The sequence below is a fragment of the Castanea sativa genome, chromosome 11 (genome assembly GCF_040712315.1).
Source record: "Castanea sativa cultivar Marrone di Chiusa Pesio chromosome 11, ASM4071231v1".
Taxonomy (NCBI): Eukaryota; Viridiplantae; Streptophyta; class Magnoliopsida; order Fagales; family Fagaceae; genus Castanea; species Castanea sativa.
The window spans coordinates 23,544,681-23,565,678 of record NC_134023.1 but is presented as its reverse complement, the minus strand read 5'-3'; the positions used below and the strand labels follow the sequence as shown (position 1 = coordinate 23,565,678).

Genomic DNA, 20,998 nt, shown 5'->3' with positions numbered 1-20,998 from the left:
AATAAATAAAATAAATTCCCTTCCCCCAAACCTAAATTTCACATTGTCCTCAATGGAAAAAAGGAAGAAAAACTAAATAAAAGAATGAGAAAGGAGAAGAGATGCTCCCCTGATTTTTAATTGAATATTTTTCCTTGAGGTCCAGCCGTGTACCCAGTGAAGATTTTTGTGGTCTCTTTATTCCTACAAAATGGAAGAAAAGAAAACAATAAGATAAAGAGAAAAAAATAATAATAAAACCAAAAAAAATCAAAACGAAACAAAAAATGAAAAACTTGGGTTGCCTCCCAAAAGCGCTTTATTTAACGTCTGTAGCTAGACGTTATCCTTTCATCCTTTTTTACAGATGAGATTGATGGAGCATTTTTCTGAGTTAAAGTCTCCATCCATATAGGGTTTTAATCTCTGTCCATTTACTTTAAATGTCCCTTTTTGTTCATGATGGACTTCAACCGCCCCATAGGGAAAAACTTAGGTTACCACAAACGGTCCTGAACACCGAGAGCGTAGCTTTCCTGGAAAGAGTCGAAGTCTTGAGTTAAATAATAGAAATTTTTGCCCGACTTTGAATTCCCTACTTAGAATATGCTTATCATGCCATCTCTTAGTTTTATCTTTGTAAATTCGAGCATTCTCATAAGCGTCATTGCGGAACTCACCCATCTCATTGATTTGCAATATTCTCTTCTCACCAGCTACTTGTAGATCAAAGTTCAGTATCCTTGTCACCCAATAGGCTCTTTGTTCTAGTTCCACTGGTAGATGGCATGCTATTCCATAAACGAGCCGGTATGGTGACATCCCGATCGGTGTTTTGAATGTTGTTCTATAGGCCCATAAAGCATCATCTAACTTTCTCGCCCAGTCTGTACAAGAGATATTCACAGTCTTTTCCAATATATGCTTCAGCTCTCGATTAGATACCTCGACTTGTCCGCTCGTTTGAGGATGGTATGGTGTCGCCACGTGATGTGTAACTCCATACTTAGTCAGTAGTTCTTCAAATTGGCGATTGCAAAAATGCTTTTCGCCATCACTAATTGTTGCCCTTGGAGTGCCGAATCGGGAGAAGATATTCTTTCGTAGAAAATTCACTACGACTCTCGCATCATTAGTTGGCAAAGCAACTGCTTCCACCCATTTGGAGACATAATCTATGGCTACTAAAATAAATTTGTTAGAATATGAGTATGGAAAAGGACCCATGAAATCTATACGCCAAACATCAAGTAATTCAATAACTAAAATATTGTTTAAAGGCATCTCATGTTTCCTAGAAATATTTCCAACTCTTTGACAATGATCACACAAATTAACAAATTTAAATGTATCTTTAAAAATAGATGGCCAATAAAACCCTGATTGTAGAATTTTTGCCGCTATTTTTGCACCACCAAAGTGGCCGCCAACTTCCAATGAATGACAATGTCTGAGTATGTTCTCCATCTCCTCCTCGGGCACACATCTTCTGATTATCTGGTCCGCACAGTGCCTGTATAAAAAAGGTTCTTCCCAAAAATAATATTTCAAGTCGGAGAAGAACTTCTTCTTTTGTTGATATGTCATCCTGGGAGGTAGAATTTGCGACACCAAGTAGTTGACTATGTCAGCGTACCATGGAACAACTTGTATAGCCATCAAATGCTCATCCGGGAATGCTTCTTTTATTTGAACTTGCTGCTCATCATCCGTACCTTGAAGCTCCATCTGAGACAAGTGATCCGCCACCAAATTTTCAGTACCTTTCTTGTCCTTAATCTCCAAATCGAATTCTTGTAGAAGCAAAATCCATAGAAGCAATCTTGGTTTAGAATCCTTCTTTGCAAGCAAGTACTTCAGAGCAGAGTGATCGGTGTAGACAATCACCTTCGAACCTAAGAAAGCGTATCTGAACTTTGATGGAAGCAGTTTGAGCTTAAGTTTAGATGGTTCTTCTGGTGGAGATGTTGGCTGACATGATTTCAAGTCTTCCACTTTTGGTTGCATTGAAAGAGGAAAGAGTGGTGTAGCCTCCAAATATCTTTCACGCTCCTTAACCTCTTCATCATTGAATTTAACAGGTGTAGAGCGAGTAAGACATACCTCAAGTGGTAACTTTAGAAAATCAATTGCATAAGTCTCATCGGCCAGGATCACATCTCAGTCACTTATTTGAAAACAAGAATGTGTCTCGGGAAGAAATTCCATAGACTTAAATACATCAAAAGTGACCTCATCCTCTCCGACCCTCAAAACAAGTTTTCCTTGCTGGACATCAATTAAGGTCCTCCCCGTCACAAGGAAAGGTCGACCCAATATCAAAAGGATCTCCTTGTCCTCATCCATATCAAGGACAATGAAGTAAACCAAGAAGATGAACTTGTCAACTTTTACTAATACATCCTCAATGACTCTTCTTGGATATTTAATGGATCTATCCGCCAATTGTAAAGAGATAGTGATCGGCTTTACTTCTCCAAGACCCAATTTCCTGAAAACAGAGAAAGGCATTAGATTAATACTTGCCCCTAAACCACATAAAGCTCTATCAAAATAAGATTTTCCTATAGTGCAAGGGATAGTGAAACTCCCCGGATCTTTCAGCTTAGGCGGCAGCTTCTTTTGTAAGATTGCATTACTCTCCTCTGTCAGCATAGCTATACAATGGAAGGGAAGAGGCCTAAATCAACCCCTTTCCCTTTATTTATTTATTTTTTATTTAGCCTAGCTACGCAGTGGAAGGGAAGGAGTCTATATTGACCCCCTCCTTCTTCTTTTTCTTTCAAAAAAGCAGATTTGGAAGATTAGTTATTGCCTTTTTCATTTCCAAAAATACCCATAATTTAATTAACTTATCCTTATTCTTAAAAAAAAAAAGAGGTTAAAACAGTAAATAAACAAAAATTAAAAACAAAAAACCTATCGGTTATCAACTCCCTACTAGATAGCCAACCTAGCAACGTTTAACACAAAAAGAATTTAACTTCCCACTACCCACTTGTTCTATCAAGAAAACAAAAAACTACCCCCACCTTCCTATCAAAAAAAGAAAAGATTCTCCCTATTTTTTTCCTAGCAACAGAGAAACAAGTGATAAAAAGAGCCAAAATGACAAACACAACGCAGTTAACAATCCAAACCCCATCATAAACATTCAAAAACCCAAATAACACCCATTATCAAAAATACATATTTTTTTCCCTAAAAATTAGCACAAATGATCTTATCTCACACACTTTTGTTGAATCTTTTTCCTAAAAATTAGCACACACTATCTCTATTTAAAAATATCTCACACATCTCTTTTTCGGTCTCCTTGCAGTTTGCACAGACTTTTATATTGCCTCAATTTCTTATTCACTTCATCACAATCTCCAATTTCAGAAAGGTTTGTTTCCTTTGACATTGTTGAAATTATTAATTTATTAGTTTGTGAATTTTGTTTCCATAATTTTTTACTAATCTCACATGTTTTTTAATCTCCTTTTCTTTATCATTTTCCCATGGGCTTATTCTTTTGAATTTGCGTGCATTATTTCTTTTGTCTTTTGTCTTTTTCTCCATTAGCCATGGAAATCTATTACCAATCAGACACTCTTTATCTGGATAACTTTCATATGCAGACTGCCAGTACTTGCAAACCATAGTCGAAGTCAAGTTATATATCAACCCATTGCAGGCCATCCATTACCATCCATAGAAATGTAGAAGATCTGTTTGCAACTAAGACCAAGTTTCTTCTTTGCTCTCTACCTGAGTTATTTCAAGTATAAAATAATATGTAATTCTAAATTACTTTTACAACCATCAATTAGTGAGAGAGATTATTATGGGATTAAACTTTCTCAAAAAATTAGAGATCATTTATTTTATGTAGCAATTAAATTTGTCTCTCTTCTTAATCTCTCACTTTTCCTAAAGAATCCCGCGCCTGTGTAAAAAAAGGTTTTTCTTTTTCTTTACTTTTGTAGGTGGAAAGGCAAAACCTTTGAAGCAACCCGAGTTTGATAATAAATAGTATAACGAGCGAAAGTGGTAAGTTTTCAGTTAATTTAAATTTATGTGTATTTGTGTTTTCAAAGTTTGTAGCTTAATGGATTAGTAATTTGCTGATGTGCAGATATTCTTATGACATATCCTAGGTGAAAAAATGCTTTGGTATTTTGTTAAACATAGATAAGAGTGGATTTTTTTAAAGTGAAAATTATTTTAAATTAATAATTTTCATTCATCATAATTCGCAATTGTTCCATTCTTCAATCACAAAAACATATAGAGGTGTGATGAAATTGTGCATTTATGGGTGAAAAATATTTTCATATAAATCTCATCACACTTCTAAGTATTTTAGTGATTGAAGAATGAAACAACCACCAACTATAATGAATAAAAATGATTAATCTTAAAAAACAAAAAATAGAAGAGCCGTTATTCACACGCATGACAGCATGTTTAGGGCTAGTAAATTACGCGCATGTTTAGAAGCTAATAAATTAATAATGTCAGTGTGTAACGCATGACTCACATGGCTCATATATTTATGCTATTTGAAAAGGGACCCGGACACACAATCATTTTGATAAGACCGGAGCCACTAGACCACTACCATGTTTTACTTTTATAAAAGTAATAGTATTTCTATCGCTGTCACTATCTCTATCTGTATCTCTTTTATTTATTTATTTTTAATTTTTTATAATCTTACCATAACTTTCGCCAGATATCATTTTAGAGCAAATTAATTTCCTTAGTTTTATCGAAGACTACAAGTAATAATAATTCTAATAACACAACCTCTAGCACACTTTCTCTCATTATTCTAGGTAGATGATAGCAAATGCTAGAGGAAAAAAACGGTAGATACATATAAAGTGAAAACTAGTTACAATTCATCACATAATATAATTGTGTGAAATGATGCTACAAAAATTGTTATAAAATTTTCACGACCAGCATACTCTGAGTTAGAGTAGTTCTACTACCACAACGTTTTTTGCCACAACAGACTGGATTGCATTTCATTTTTACATAAACTCACAATTTTTTCTCTATTACTCACAATCTGTAATGTCAAAGTTGTGGCAAAGAAGTTTAAGATCCTAGATTTTTCTCTTTAAGTTAACATGTTCAAGTGCTGCTGACTAAAATTTTAAGTCACTCATTCATCATTCAATAATGAACCTTTGTCTACCAATTTTTTAGTATATGTAAGGATCCTCTTTGTTTCCAAGTGAAATGGTGAGTGCCCATATTTAATTACAATTAAATTAAACCAGATTTTGAAAGGTTGTTGATAAGGGTATATATTATTTTGAGTTAAAAAGAATCTATAGAAACAAAAAAGTTGACAAAAATTTTAACCTATGTTGATGTGACATATTGTTAGTGTTGTATAAAAAAGTAATATCTATGGTGAATCCAAAATTTGAAAATTTACTAATTTAATGATTATGAAATTCTGTGTATGGAGTAGCATTGCTATTTGAGTCACCTGTAAGACAATGATGTTATTTTGTCTACAAAATTTTTAACTTTTTCAAAAAGAATATACTTTTATATAAGTTATTGTATTTTGACCACTATCTTTATGTATTATATTTATTTTCAATAATCTTAACATAATCTTTACCAGCTATCATATTTTACTAGGTAAAGAATTTATAGAGTTGAATCTCAAAGATTCATGTAATTTTTTGCATGTTTTATTTTGTGATTCAATGTCTTGACATCAAAATAAATATCCCCACCCGTGGTGAATACTGATTGCCATTATATTTTTGGTATGTATTATTCAAAAAAAAAAAAAAAAGTGGTTGTAAGCAACCAAACAACATCCCAAAAGTTGCTTTGAATAATGGTGGATCGAAATAAAGGATATTGATTTTTGAGTTAAAGCATTCCCCTCCCTGTTCGGAAATGCAAAACATTTGCATTTTGCATCCTAAAACACTACATCTAATCACACCCCTATATTTTTCAAAGAATGAAAATATACAACAATTCTAAATAAAGATAAATATATAAAAAAATATTAGCATTAAAAAAAAAAACTAGCTTCTAAGCATGCGCTCATACGCGTGCTTAGAGGCTTTTCTATTTTTTTTAAAGGTTATTAATTATATATATATATATATATATATATATATATATATATATATGTATGTATTATGTGGTGACATGTGTCACAGTCTGATTGGAGGAGCTTTAAGACTATTTCTCCAAGACTCGTGGCATCTTTTGATTGGCCGAAATGTCTTGATTTTCAAGGTGACACTTGTCAGCACTCAATTAGACTACTTATGTCATTGCTTACACGCGTCAGGCTGCTTATGTCATTGCTTACACGCGTTGATGTGTGATTGGTTTTTGCATGCTTTTTATGCCTTTATTTCAACGACACTTGATGAATTTTTGTTGATTTCTGAATAATGATAGCAAAACCTAGTAGCAGTACATGACGCTCTGTAATTGGCCGTACTTTGCTGACTTTGTAGTATTATGTGTCAGCTTGTGAGAGGTCGCGAATTTTTCCTCTCCACATATATATATTTTCCATAATTCATTCTACAGTTGTCTCCACTATGATTTAAGAAGAGTGTAATTATAGCTTTAGGAGCAAGTCAATGGAGTTAAAGATGGAAGAACAGGAAGAGAGTGCAAGAGTTGGAAGTGAAAGCAGAAAAAGAGAGAGATTAATTGATGTATTGACACCATATATTCTCTGCATAATTGCCAATTTCTTCTTCGCTGGATTGATTATAGTCGTCAAGGTCTCTCTAGACAAAGGCTTCAGTCCATATGTGCTAGTGCCCTATGGACAAGCCTTTGGAGCTCTAACTACTGGTGTTCTTGCACTTCTCTATGAAAGGTTTCCTTCCAATTTTTCCCTTCTTTTGACGGTCATTTCTTATTATTATTGGCGCCAATCTTGTTCTTCTTCTTCTTCGTTTTTTTTTTCTTTTAAAATATTTTCGTGTTTCTCTTTATAACCTAGTTAGCTTCTTACAAATTCTGCAATTAACAACTTCCATGGATTCTGGCTCATTATATCACAGACATGACACAGGAAAATAAATATGAAGCTCCTGGGTTTTGGAAAAGTATTTTGAATTTCTTGTTTTTTGAACTTCTAAATTTATTTACAATAGATCAATTTATGAATGATAGTAAATAATATTCTTTTAACACAAAATTTGATACTAAATTATAAATATAGAAAATGTAGAGTGTACCACCGTGCACCTTTAGTATGAGCTTCGCACATAATATATATATTCATTCATGGGTCTAACATGCTGTGAGAAATTCGTTCCGTGGAGTAGATACAAGAGGTAATTGTTGGCTTCATAAAAAACTAATTCTTAGCCTTTAATAGGGGTGTCTATGCTTTATAAGTAGAAGATATGGAGTGAAGAAAGAGACACCTAAGAGCATTAGCAGTGGGTGTAAAAACCCCCTAGTTACTATTTTGCCCACTAACAAGTCAAAAATCAGCTACAGCTGGTATGAGTTTCTAAATATTTTTAGCAACTATGAACAGTAAGATTGTGTATTTAGAACCTACTGTAGCTAAGGATGTAAACAAAAAAAAATAAAATTAAAATATCACTTCTTTCTCTCTCTTCTTTCAATCACACGGTCCCTCCTCTCTCTCATTTCTCATCTTCCTTTCTTTCTCCCCTCTCTATGATTCGGTGTCTCTCTCAGATCGGCATGGACGAGATCAACATCGGCAGCATGGATTGAAGATCAGGGGCAATAACGTGGTGGTTTGGAGATCGACAACGACAATATGGTGGTTTGGAGCGGCGATGGTGGATTCTCTCTCTCTCTCTCATTCCAATTCACCTTTTCTCTCACTCCAATTTTCTCTCTTGGATTGGATGTAGGTTTTGGTTTTGCTTTGAATTTTTTAATTATGGGTATTGATGCCAGATTCATGGTGGTGGCGATAGGGGGTTGATGTGTTGCTGGTGGGGATGGGTTTACTGTGGGTTTACGGAGGTTGTTATAGATGTGGGTGGCAATTTGGTGGCTGTGGGTCTGTGGGTGTTCCGATTCTCTCTCTCAGATTGGGTTTAAATTTTGGTTCCGCTTTAATTTTTTGTCATGGGTATCAATGCATTTGCAGGTTCATGGTGGTGGCAGTGTAAGGTTGCTGTGGTGGTGATGGGGATGGGTTCACTATGGGTTTACGGAGGTGGCTCCAGATTTGGGTTAGATTTGTGTTGTGTTGCAATGGGTCTGTGGGCTTATGGGTTTTGCAGTAGGTCTATGGGTGTTGCAGTAGGTCTATAGGTGGTTGGTGGTGGCAGTTTGTTTTTGGAGTAATTTTAGTGGTGGTGGATTCGGTGTTTGTGGCTGAGTATGGCTGAGTTTTGGTGGAAGGTGTTGTGTGGGTTTGCTGGAGAGACAAAGAGAAAAAGGCGGAGAGAAAAGAAAGATGGGAGAGAAGAGAGAGAAACTGATTTTTTAATATTATTTGTTATTACAATTTATATTATTTTAATGAGTTGTATGTAAAATTAGAAACTGGGATGTCAGGTGAGTTGTAAAATGAGATGATAAAATAGATAAAGTAGGTTTTAAGAATGTAAAATAGAGACTACGTTAGAAACTCGAATGCTAGTGCTATTATAGTGGATGGGAAAGATACCCAATCTACATGCTTTTCGACTTTATATATATATATATATACATATATATATATATACACACATATGTATATACTCACAGGGTGGGGGCCATGGCCCCCAAAATTTTGAATTTGTTCATATAAATAATTATTTTAGTATTTTTAAAATTTAGTCTACAAAAATAAGAGTTGGCCCTTCCCAAATATTTAAATTAGTCCAACGTTGCTCTTAATAAAAAATAATTGGTTCAATAGTTACAGAGATATAATTTTATATTTTGCAATTTTTTTTTAATATAAAATGTGCTCTTATATCTGTTAAGTATTTGATAAAGTTTGGTATCAAACATATTTGAATCTATCTTTTTCAACTCATAATGTGGCGATTAATTAGTCATTGACTCATTAAAAAAATCTTGTCATTAAAATTACACATGAAATATGTCTTTAGTTGCCACATAATGGGTTAAAGCAAGATAGTTTCAAATATATTTGGAGCCTAACTTATTCCTCCAAGTTTTGGATCATATATATTTTTGAGAATTTCATTTATTGACTTGAAATATTTTTTACTTATTTTACTATAAAATTTGATAATTTGTATTTAAAATGAAATTTTTTAAGAATTTCACAATAAAAATGGAAAAATTGAATTTTATTTTATGAAAGATCGTCATCAAACATAATTTTGATTAAAAATACTAAGTTTTTTTTTTCTTTTGGGTGTGTGTATGTGTGTGTGTGTGTGTGTGGGGGGGGGGGGGGTGGCTTGTTTTGATAGATATATTAGTGTCGCAACTTGGGCCTCCAAACAAAAATTTCTGGCTCCGCCCCTATATATGTGTGTGTGTGTGTGTGTGTATATATATATTCACTTGTATTCCCTTTCCATCTTTCATTCTCTCCCTTCAAATTCTATTGTCGAAAGATAAAATAAGAGCATGACAGAAATTATTTGTAATTTTTATTTACAATAAATTTTTTTAGCAAATATTTAAATTAAAAAAACAACTAATTTCTTCCGTCCTAGCGAGCAAAGTCTTAAGTTGTGTCGTTGGGATTAATAACACAACGAAAGAAGGTGACTTATAAGTTGCAATTGTTTGTAAAGCGGCATGACTTCTCAACCAATAAATGTAAAGCTAATTAAAATAAATATTTAAAAAATTATAACTATTTAGCTTTAATTACAGAAAATAGAAAAGACAATGAGTAAAGTGACTATAAATAGTTGTAGTGTTCATAGTATGTTCCAATGGATGTCTTCAGTAATATAACTAAACTTTCCAACTTATTATGCTGGCCAAAATGGGCATATGCCCTTTTCGCGCAAAATATACCTTGTTTTGCTTTCTTTCCCAAACTAGTTAGGAAAATTTCCCTGTTTAGAAACTCGATTTTCTAAAAATCGAGTTTCAACTTAAAACTCGATTTTTGGATAATCGAGTTATAACAAACTGAAAATTTAAAAAAATATGTTGGAACTCGAGCTCCATGAACTCGAGTTCCGTGCAATTTTTAAAGCCCTATAGTGGCGTTTTTCATGGAACTTGAGCTCCCTAAACTCGAGTTCCATGCAATTTTTTTGTTTTGTTTTTTTTTTTTTTTAGTTTTACCTATAGCTGCGTTTCATGGAGGCCTATAGTGGCGTTTTTAATGGAACTCGAGTTCCATACAATTTTTTTTTTTTTTTTTTTTAAGTTTGATCGCCCCATACTCGATTTTGAGAAAATCCAGTTACAAAAAATGGACATTTCCCTAATTAGTTTGAAAAATGGGGCAAAACGCTGTATATTTTGCGCGAAATGGGCATTTGCCCATTTTCCCCTTATTATGCTAAAACTAAAACAAATATATTTGAACCATTGTCTTTCTATTGAAAATTATTGATAACAATTTATCAAAAGAAGATTTTAAATATAAATAATGTATGTGCTCAAAATTAAGCATTTCTTGAAAAGATTCACATGTAACCAACTTACTCTAAAACTGATAAAGTGTGTATTATTTCGATCTAACTCACAAAAATATAATTAAATTTATTTGAAATTTGATCATACAAATATTTAAATTAGTTATAATTTATTTGAACAGAATTTTACTTTTTCAGTGAAATGCAAATTAAAAGACAAAATACGATTGAATTTCTACTAACTATTTAAAATTTCTTTGGCAGGGATAATCACAACAAAATTAGCATTCCAATCTTGCGCAATATCTTTTTCCTGGGTTTACTAGGGTGAGTAAATTGTCTACAAATGAGTCAGGCAGTGTCCAAGTCTACTTTTCTTTCAAATGGCAATGGGTAAAATTTAGGTAAGCAATACATTAGGTTTAATTTTAATTATAGTCAACATACAACCATATTGAATTTAACTGTATTCACAAAAGACAACATTATTTGTACTTTTTTGGTTCTTATAACAAGGTTTTGTAATTTAATTAAGAAACCTAATAAACTTTACTTAAGGTATTGTTTCTTTTTTTTCTTATTAAGAAGAAGGTATTGTTTCTAAGTATTACCCAATGCCAAACGGAAAATGCTAGAGTTGTAAACTTTTTTACATAAAAATTTACAAATTGTTGATGTGATGAGTGGTTATTGAAAATGAAAAAAAAAATGTTAGCAATGGGCCTAGATGAGAACCAGTATGAAATTAGTCACAACAATAATTTGTAAAAATGTTGTAAAATAGTTTGTACATGTATCATTATTCATACCAAGTTAAACCCTAACTACCTCTAGACTTTCTTTGTTAATAATTTAGAGCAGTGTTAGCCACGACACTGTACTATGCCGGACTCGAATACACGTCATCAACTTTTACAGCCGTTACAGGCAACTTACTTCCATCGATTACCTTTCTCTTAGCAATCTTGTGCAGGTATGGATCAATCACTTTTATCTATCTCCTTTGTGTGAGATACTGCTTTGTTGTGAAGAATACCCTAAACTGACTATAAGTAAATTTAGTAAAGTTAGGGATCCTATGCAGGTAAAACTACGTAATATATCACTCATAGTTAGAGACAATGGAATAACTCATTTAAAGAAGTTATGCTTAATTTTTATGAATTCAGGATGGAGAAATTAGACATTTCCCAACGTGGTGCGCAAGCAAAGATAGTCGGAACAGTTGTTGCATTTGCTGGTGCTACACTAATGACCCTATACAAGGGTATCGTTGTGGTTTCACTACTACATAGCCAACAATCGCATCAAACCTCCACTTCAAAAGCATCCTTGGACAAAAATTGGCTAAAGGGATCCTTCATGCTCGTCATTTCAAACATTTCTTACTCGGCCTTCTACATCTTACAGGTGATCAAAAATCATTATCCAGCAACTAAAATAGCTTTCTTGTTATCTACTACGTGTGGGTTCTTGCTTTGGACAAGGCCCAAGCCCAATAATCTGAGAGGATCCTAGGCCTCCAAAGGATAGTGTAAATAGTTGGTGGATTGGGCTTGACTCACCGCGGCTTTGTTGAGCCGTTTACAAGCCAATCTATGCACAAGACATGAGCTCCACAACACAAATACACAAACATATATATATTGGTTAGATGAATAACTAACGAATGGCAAAGGAACTCAGAAGTGCAAATAAAAGGAACATTAGGGATCCCCAAAAATAAAGTGAGATTATATTTTTGTTATATCAAATATTTGAATACATTGAGTCCTACTCAGCTGGGATCTATCACAAGGTTTCAATAAAGTTCAAAAATCATAGACTTAGATAGCTCTCTTGGGCTTCCAAGACTTGATAGTTTTGCATTCCTTTGAATTCAAGTGTATCCTCCAATATTTTCATAGGATCCCTCACGATATCTCACTCTTTTTTACTGTATTTCAAGCTTACAGCTCTCTTTTGTATCTTTTTTGGTATATCAAGTGCTTCTTTGTTGAATGCCTTTTGGTTGGAGCTTTAGCCCCTTTTATAGTGCCATTTCTAGGGTTTTTTTTTCCATGCCATTGATCTATACTTTGTGCTCTGGTTACCAGAACTAATGTCAAGTTTGTAACATTAGTGGCTAGTCCTTTCCCCATTCTCTCATTATTTCCCCTTTTGAGGTTTGGCAGCTCGAAAGTCCTCTGCTGACCTTCCTTTTATGGGAGACCCTATTTGAGAAACCCTAAATGCTTTTTCCCAAGTCAAAGCTTCCCATCCTTTGCCCATAGTCTCTAAAATGACATTTAAGGGCTCTGGCTGCTTCACATTTTGTCCATTTGCTCTAAATGGGCAAATTCTTCATTGTTGTTTGAAAGCTCGAATTTGTATGAATACACAAGAGCTTGTTTAGACCCCAATTTTAAAAGATTACAGCTAGATTGCTTTTACTCTAACTTATCTAAGTGCGGAACAAGAGTAAATGAAGCGCAATAAATCGATAACTACTCTAGTGCATAAACATAAACAACAAACAATAAATATAGAGCACAAGATTAAGGAAAGAGAGATGCAAACACAAGATAACACGGCGATGTGTTATTGAAGAGGAAACCGAAGAACTCGCCAAAAAACCTCTCTGCCATCCTCCACGCGTAAATTAATCCCCTAGACAATACGTTGGGATACATGAATAATAAGAGACCCTCCAAGCCTAATCTACCCAATGCACCTAAGCCCTCCAAGCTCCTACTCCAACAAGGCTTCTCAGAACCGTGTCTTGTCTAACTTTCCAGATCCCGCAATACGCCTGATTGCATCCACCAAGCCTCAACGGCTTATTTTGGCAAATCTCCAAAGCTTCCCAAGCTCCAAAACACCCTCTACACTTTAAAAAGGTGTGGGTTGTGTTTGAGTACAAAACTCCTCTCAAGGTATGACAATGGTAGAGGGAAAGAGAAGAGGCTAGAATGATTTCTCACTAAGGATGAGTAGCTCTCTCTCTAAAAGGATGGGTGTGTGTGTTGTTGAAAACCTATTTAAGGTTTTTCTCTCTAAATGGCCTCCTTTACTTTTGTGGGTAATGAGGGTATATATAGTATGGGTGAAGGGTAAAAAAGTCACACTTAAAAATCCTTCAAGCAGAGAGTTTCATAGGTATCTCGCGAGAAGGCCTTACTCGTAAAACACTAACGAAATCCTCCAGGCTGGCAGGACTCTTCAGCTTCCAACATGTGCTTCTCATGTGGCTCTTTCGTGGATTAACTTCTTGTGAGCTTCTTACGAAATCCACTAGCTCTTTAATTCATGCTCGATTTTTCACCAACTTAATACTAAACCCAATACAATAAACTCCCACAAAATACAAGGAATAAATTAAAGCAAATACAACACTTTTTTGTCATGGAATAAAGCCAACAGAAACATAGTTGTAAATCACCACTTTACAATCTCCCCTTTTGGCTATTTTGTAAGAAAACACCTTATAACAGACTCTAGACTTAAACGTGAGTTTGGGAATAATGGCAAAACTCACTCACACCTAAATCTAAAACCTGTGATGAACTTGGAATATATGTACCTATAACCTGAAACACTTGCACAAAACGCATTAAACCCTCAAGGTAGATCAAGTGATAAAATGACAAGTATAATGTAACAAGTAAATTGAAATCAAGTAAACATGATGTGAAATATGTGAGCAACTTGATCATACACGAAAACATTCATATGAAAATGACTAAAATGATCATAAAACAAAACAAATGATCATCCAAACATGCAACCAATAAAGCACAATAACATAAAGATGTATGCATGTTCAACATATAACCAATGCAAAACACCAAAGTATTTGCATTAAGGATACAAGATCCAACAAGAGCACAAGAGTACTAAAGAAAAATGCAAAAATATTAACTAAAAGTACTATAAAGCAACGAGAAAACAAGCATAAAGTAAAACAAACAAAAACAAGGTTTTCTCATAAAAGTTGTCTTATCCTCCTTGGTATATGTATCTCCCCTATGGCTTTCTCCCCTTACGAATGTGCACGAGGTAGAATTTCTTCCCCTAAGAATGTGCACATTAGTCATATAGAAATGACGATACACATCGGTATATTCTCCGGTATACTCTCCCCATTTTTGTCACGAATAGACAAAAGAATCAAGAGAAAGGAGGGAAAGAAAAGAAGATATAAACAAGGGTAAACGATGATGCATGAGGGGTGCAAGATGAATGAGAAAATGAAGCTCAAACAAAAGAAAAAACATCTTAAAGACACAATGCTACAAAGTATAAAGTAAACATGACATGCTAAGGATGATGGAACAAGATACAGATTTGTGTGAATACACAAGAGCTTGTTTAGACCCCAATTTTAAAAGATTACGGCTAGATTGCTTTTGCTCTAACTTATCTAAGTGCGGAAAAAGAGTAAATGAAGCATAATAAACCGATAACTACTCTTGTGCATAAACATAAATAATAAATATAGAGCACAAGAGTAAAGGAAGAGAGATACAAATACAAGATAACTCGGCGATGTGTTATTGAAGAGGAAACCGAAGAACTCAGCGAAAAACCTTTCCACCACCCTCCCGGTGGTAAATCGATCCACTAGACAATAAGTTTGGATACACGAATAGCAAGAGACCCTCCAAGCCTAATCTACCCAATGCACCTAAGCCCTTCAAGCTCCTACTCCAACAAGGCTTCTCGGAACCGTGTCTTGTCTAGCTTTCCGGATCCCGCAATATGCCCGATTACATCCGCCAAGCCTCACCGGCTTCTTTTGGCAAATCCGCAAAGCTTCCCAAGCTCCAAAACACTTTCTACACTCCGAAAAGATGTGGGTTGTGTTTGGGTACAAATTTTCTCTCAAGGTATGACAATGGGAGAGGGAAGGAGAAGAGGCTAGAATGATTTCTCAATAAGGATTAGTAGCTCTCTTTCTAAAAGGATGGGTGTCTGTGTTGTTGAAAACCTATCTAGATTTTTTCTCTCTAAATGGCCTCCTTTACTTTTGTGGGTAATGAGGGTATATATAGTATGGGTGAAAGGTAAGAAAGTCACACTTAAAAATCCTCTAGGTAGAGAGTTTCACGGGTATCTCGAGAGAATGCCTTACTCGTGAGACACTTGCGAAATCCTCTAGGCTGGCACGACTCTTCAGCTTCCAGCATTTGCTTCTCACATGGCTCTTTTATAGGTTAACTTCTTGAGAGCTTCTCGCAAAATCCACTTGTTCTTCAACTCATGCTCGATTTTTCACCAACTTAATACTAAACCCAATACAATAAACTCCCACAAAATACAAGGAACAAATTAAAGCAAATACAACACTTTTTGTCGTGGAATAAAGCCAACAAAAAAATAGTTGTAAATAACAACTTTACATTGATGATGGAAGGTAGAAAGGCTCCTAGCCACCTTCTTTCTTGATTTCCCTTCCTGCTTTGCTTGAGGTATCAGGCTCATTCATCAGGTGCTGATTCCTAAGTCACTATCTGTTCCCAAAGCTTTTCTTCTGAATTGTGGGCAGCTAATGGGACATGACCTTCTTCATTCCTTAAGCCCATGGGCATGCCTCCCTGAGCTATCCAAATCCCAGTTTGTTCTTCCCTGCACTTCCCGAGGATCCCCTGCCTCTAACTCTGGTGGATCCTAGGTAACTTGGCCTAGCTCCCACCGGCTTCCCTATTGGGCTTCCTTGAATACCTTCCTCTGCTTAAGCTCATGACTCATGCTTCCCTTTGTGTCTCTCTTTCTTCCTAAGGCCCAATATTTTATTCTTTTCTCTCCATAGGCTAAACTCCTTACTTCTTTATTTCTTTGAGGGCCAAGCCTTTCTTCTTCATGGGCCGGGCCTCTCTTACTTTTAAGGGCTTTGGTTCCTTATTGTAATTTTGGATCTTAACATTTAGCCCCTCGAGCTCATAGGTTACCTGTAACCCATGAGTGAGAAAAGTAATAGGCTTTTCTTTTTCTTTGGGTCCCCACTTTTCTTCTCAGGGATCCCTTCTCCCTTTCTTCCTTCCTTCGTAAGGATCATCGTTCTCCTCAAATAGGTTGTTCTTCACACATAACTCCCCCCTATTTTTGAGGGGATGTGGTAGTTTTTTTTTTTTGAAAGGTGAGTGGGTAGTTGGATTCGTTTCCCCCCTTTTTTTCGTTAACTTCTCTTTTCCCTCATAAATATCATCAATAACTGACAGCCAACCACCCTTAAAATTAATTTTGGCAACTGGCCCGTTTTCCCCTGGTTCATCTTTTTTCCTCTTTTCCCTCATGCCATTATTGCTGTTGTCACTTCCTTCTCTTGCCTTCAACTTTTCTTTCCCTTGGGTCACATCTTCCCAAAACCCTTACTCTTTCCTTTTACTTCACCTGATAATTTCTCTCCCTTTTGCTTGCTTTTTTTTTCTTTTCTTCTTTCTCTGTGTTTTCTTCTTCCTTCTTCCCTCATCCCTTCCTTGTTCAAGAAAAAAGAAAACACTTCCATGGCCTCATCCTCTGCTCGAAAAAGGAAAGAATGTTCACCCACCCTTTCTAAGGGTGAAGGCTCCTCTGCTAATTTAGGGCCAGAGGAGATCCTAGATTGGCTAGCCTTCCCTCTTCAGGATTCTTGGTATACCTCCAGTCTCTTCTTTCCCCAAGTTGCTCATAGAGCTGATCCTCCTTCTCCTCACACTTGGGTCTTCTTTGGTAAGCTTGGGTTTGCTAGTTCTACACAAGTCCCAGATCCAAAATAGATATTGGATCTTCAGATCAAACGGAGATCCAATGAAGCAGTCCCTATTTTCCATGATTTTGTTGCTGGAAAGATTACTGGATGGGCTAAGTAGGTAGACAAGGAGTTTAGTGATGCTGACTTCGTTGGGTGTTTGGAGCGTGCCGGTGCCCTGAAGTCAGTTGTGATGACGAGGAATTTAGAGGGCTTCCGTGATGTTGAGGGGCTCAAGCACTTGGTTCGGTGTTGGTCTCCTTCCCTTCATACATATTTCTTCTCTATGGGTGAGCTCACTGTCACACTAAAGGATGTTGTGAACACCTTCTTACTCCCTATGTTTGGGAATGAGAGTCCTTTCAACATCCAACTCTCGGCGGAGGATCTCGTGATCGAGGAAAAATTGTTCACTCACTTTTGTGGGCATATTGCTTCTCCTGGGGGCAAGCTAGCCAGGATGGGGAGAGGGGTCAAAACCCTTTCTAGAGAGAAGACAATGAGGCAGGCTGGGTTCATTGCATTGTGGTTGAGCAAGTTCTTGTTTAGGGAGTTCCCCGGGTCTAGATTTAAGTTAGTCTTCTTTCCTTTGGCAATCTGAATAGCACGAGGCATCAGTTACCCATTAGCCCCCATGTTCTTGGGGCACTTATATTCCCAATTGGATCTCCTACACACCGACCAGTTAGAAGGTAACTCTTGCTACACCATCACTTTGTCCATTCATTGTACCATGTTGTAGATATTTGTGTGGAAGCATTCCCAAATTACTTTAGTGAAGTACAGGAATTTGAAATATATGAAGGATAAATTCCAAGGATCCCTAAACATCATAAAGGGGCTGTGTGGGAGCTCGACTAATGGGCATCCCATTATCTTCCGCTAGGCTAATTTAAAGGGTGTAGATACCAATCCCACTAAGTTTTTTTATCAAAAAGGTCACCTGAGTTGGCGTTCTCCCCATGAGATTGAGGCTGGGTTAGCTTATGACTCTGCTCTATGATTTCTTTCAAACTCTGTTGGCAACACATTTGACTTATGTCGGGGAGATGAGAACAACATGGCGTACCTTGCTTGCATCAGTCCCTTATGGATCCCAGTTCCTTCTTCTAGGGGTCCTCGGTACACCCACTATCCTACACACCTGGTACGTAGACAGTTTGGTTTTGATCAGGATGTCCCTCCAGTTTTCAAAGAGGTGGTTCCTTCTCTTCCTTCCTTGGATCCCTTCCTACAGATTCAGGCTTATTCCTACTGGTTTCACAGGAGCCCTTAAGTCACTGTACCAAATTCTCATAGGGAGCATTTGGATCCAGTGGCTTCTACAGTTATTGGAGGAGGATCCAGAAGTCCTTCCTTGATTACATTGGATTAGGGAGGGTGAGGGAGATCCCTGATCCTGACATCTCTGTTCCTTCGCTCACTAAGCATCTAGCCCTCCCTACTCTTGGCATTGTGTCTGATGCTATAAGCCGCAATGTCGGTTTTGTGGAATGGAATCAATCCAAGGACGGTTGGGTGTCCTATGCCAATGCCTTCCCTCTTTCTTGGCCTGGTAGTGAACTAGTCATTGGTTCTTCCTCAAGTGTCCCCACCAGAGAGTAGTTTAAGAGATTGGCTCTACCACTCCTCTTGATAAAGGAAAAGAAAAGAAAGGCCAAAAGGGTGCCAAGATGAAACCAAAGACTGAGAAGGACTCTGAGGATCCTAAGGCTAGCCAAGGCACCAAGAAAAGAAAAACTTCTAAAGTTTCCAAGTGGCTGCCTATCCTCGAGGAGTCTAAAGAGGTGGCTTCTATTGCTGCTGGGGGGAGATCCTCGAGTAAGAAGGCCAGCCATCCTTCCTATCCCAAAAATCAGAGTCAAGACCAAGGTAAAGACTTCTAAATCTCAAACCCTTGTCAGTTCCCCAAAGGGGATCTCTTTTGTGGTTGTTTCTTCACCAGCCTAAAGTTCTTCGAGATCCCCTATTGTGATCCCTTGTTCACCTGAAGGACCCTCTAGGTGTACCTATAGTAAGCAGAAGGTTGATGTAGATTCTATAGAGAGAGAAAGAGATAAGGGCAAGACCTCACTCCCCTTTTCTCCTGCTTAGCCATTTATTTTTCTTTTTACCCCTTTTCTGTTGTGTGTTGTTGTCTCTTCCCCCTTTTTGCTCACTGATCAATTCTTTCTCTTGCAGTCTAAATGCAAAGATGATCCTAAAAGGGCAAAAGGTCCTTCTTCTGGTAACGAATTGGTATGATCTTCCTTGGTTTCCTCTTTTTCTTTCTTTGGTTCTTTTTGTTTAGTTGCCTCACTTCCTTTGCTTTTCCTTTCTTTTTCTTTTTCAAGTTGAGGATTCTCCTCCTTCTGTGGGTGGCATTATGCCTGGGGAAGCAGCAACGGATCAGCCCCCAATTGATCTTGGTGTGAGCAAGCATGATGCAAGTGGAGACGCAGTTGGGAAATCTTAGAGGGCTCCTAACTGGCATGGCCAAAGATCTCGAGTCTGAATAGGTTCCTATTCTTTCAACAACCTAAGATCCTAAAGGCGCAAAAGCTTCTAATCTTGTAGGAACTAAGGATCCTGAACCTAAACAGACTCTTGTCATACCAATAGCCACGGTTGCTAAGGCTGAGCAAGTTTCTGATCCTATGGTGACTAAGGAGTTTACTGAAGCTGCAACTTCCCCTGTGATAACTGGTATGTCCTGCCTCACTCCTTTGTGGATTGTACTTGTTATTACCACTATTATTTTCATTTTATTTTATTTTTTTGAGATCCTTCCTCTCCCTTGCTTTACAGGCCAAGCCAACCCCCAAGTCATCCTCGAAAGCGAGATTACCAACCTAACTTTGGAAGCAGAGATTCAACCAGGTATACTTGGCTTTCATAATCATTCTTCTTTTCTTCATCTTCCTGTTTTTGCTATGGAAAACTGCTCTTATTCTTCTTCTAGTTATTTTGCAAGAATCTCTCCCTCTGTTTTTTTTTTTTTTTTTTTTACACTGAATACTTTCTTGTAGATCCTGCTAAGGAGTCAGGGGAACAAGCAAGTGGGATCCCTGAGGTGAAAGGAGCAACCCCACCAGTCTAGGAGGAGACTTCTTTTGAATGTACTAGATGAAACTAGTATCTGGCCTTCTCCCCTTGCTTCATGTACTTCCTTCTACATATGGCTCATCATTATTATGTGTTTTTTTTTTAGATACTACAGTGGGAACCAAAGAGCTTGAGTCTAGGACTGTTGAGGAGATTAGGAGATCTCCATCATCTATACAAGTTGCTAAAGTCTAGGCCGAGATCCCTCAGGGCGTTCTAGAAGCTGTAAGCCTTTCACTCCCTGGGAGGGAGACACGTTGATGGAGGATCCTTCAGGGGCTGCCATTGTGGATCCTAGTGCTTGGCTCCCTGCCTTCTTATCCCACTTTGATCAGCTGAAGTTTAACAACCTTCCTGTGGTTCACTTTCATCACTTTGCAGCATCCTATTCCATCTTTCTTCATTTTTCTGTGTCTACTGAAGGTCTCCCACTCCTGCAAGAATTGAATAAGGTTCATGGAGACTTCACTGTTGGGTTTAAGGGAGGTGTTCTTGGGGAATATCTTGCTGAAGCCTCTTTGTGCTGTATTGGTTTCCCTGAAGAGCAGTTCACTTAATTCTTTGTCTGAGGAGAAGCTCCTAGAATGGAGAAGGGTAGTGCAGGATCTTGTGGAAGCGAAGTTTAATCTATCTTTCTTGTTAGGATACCTTCACTCAATGGTTGAGGCATTCTTTTCAG

General features: G+C 36.8%; 1 protein-coding gene across 1 annotated transcript in view; it reads left to right on the top strand.

Moving 5' to 3' along the window:
* The first annotated feature begins 6,614 nt into the window (after nucleotides 1-6,614).
* LOC142616250 (WAT1-related protein At5g07050-like) overlaps nucleotides 6,615-20,998 on the top strand; it is a 28,870-nt gene continuing 14,486 nt past the window's right edge. The window contains exons 1-4 of the mRNA XM_075789131.1: nucleotides 6,615-6,847; nucleotides 10,791-10,853; nucleotides 11,383-11,499; nucleotides 11,696-11,936. Of these exons, the coding sequence (XP_075645246.1) occupies nucleotides 6,615-6,847; nucleotides 10,791-10,853; nucleotides 11,383-11,499; nucleotides 11,696-11,936 (654 nt within the window). The remainder of the gene's footprint in view (nucleotides 6,848-10,790; nucleotides 10,854-11,382; nucleotides 11,500-11,695; nucleotides 11,937-20,998) is intronic.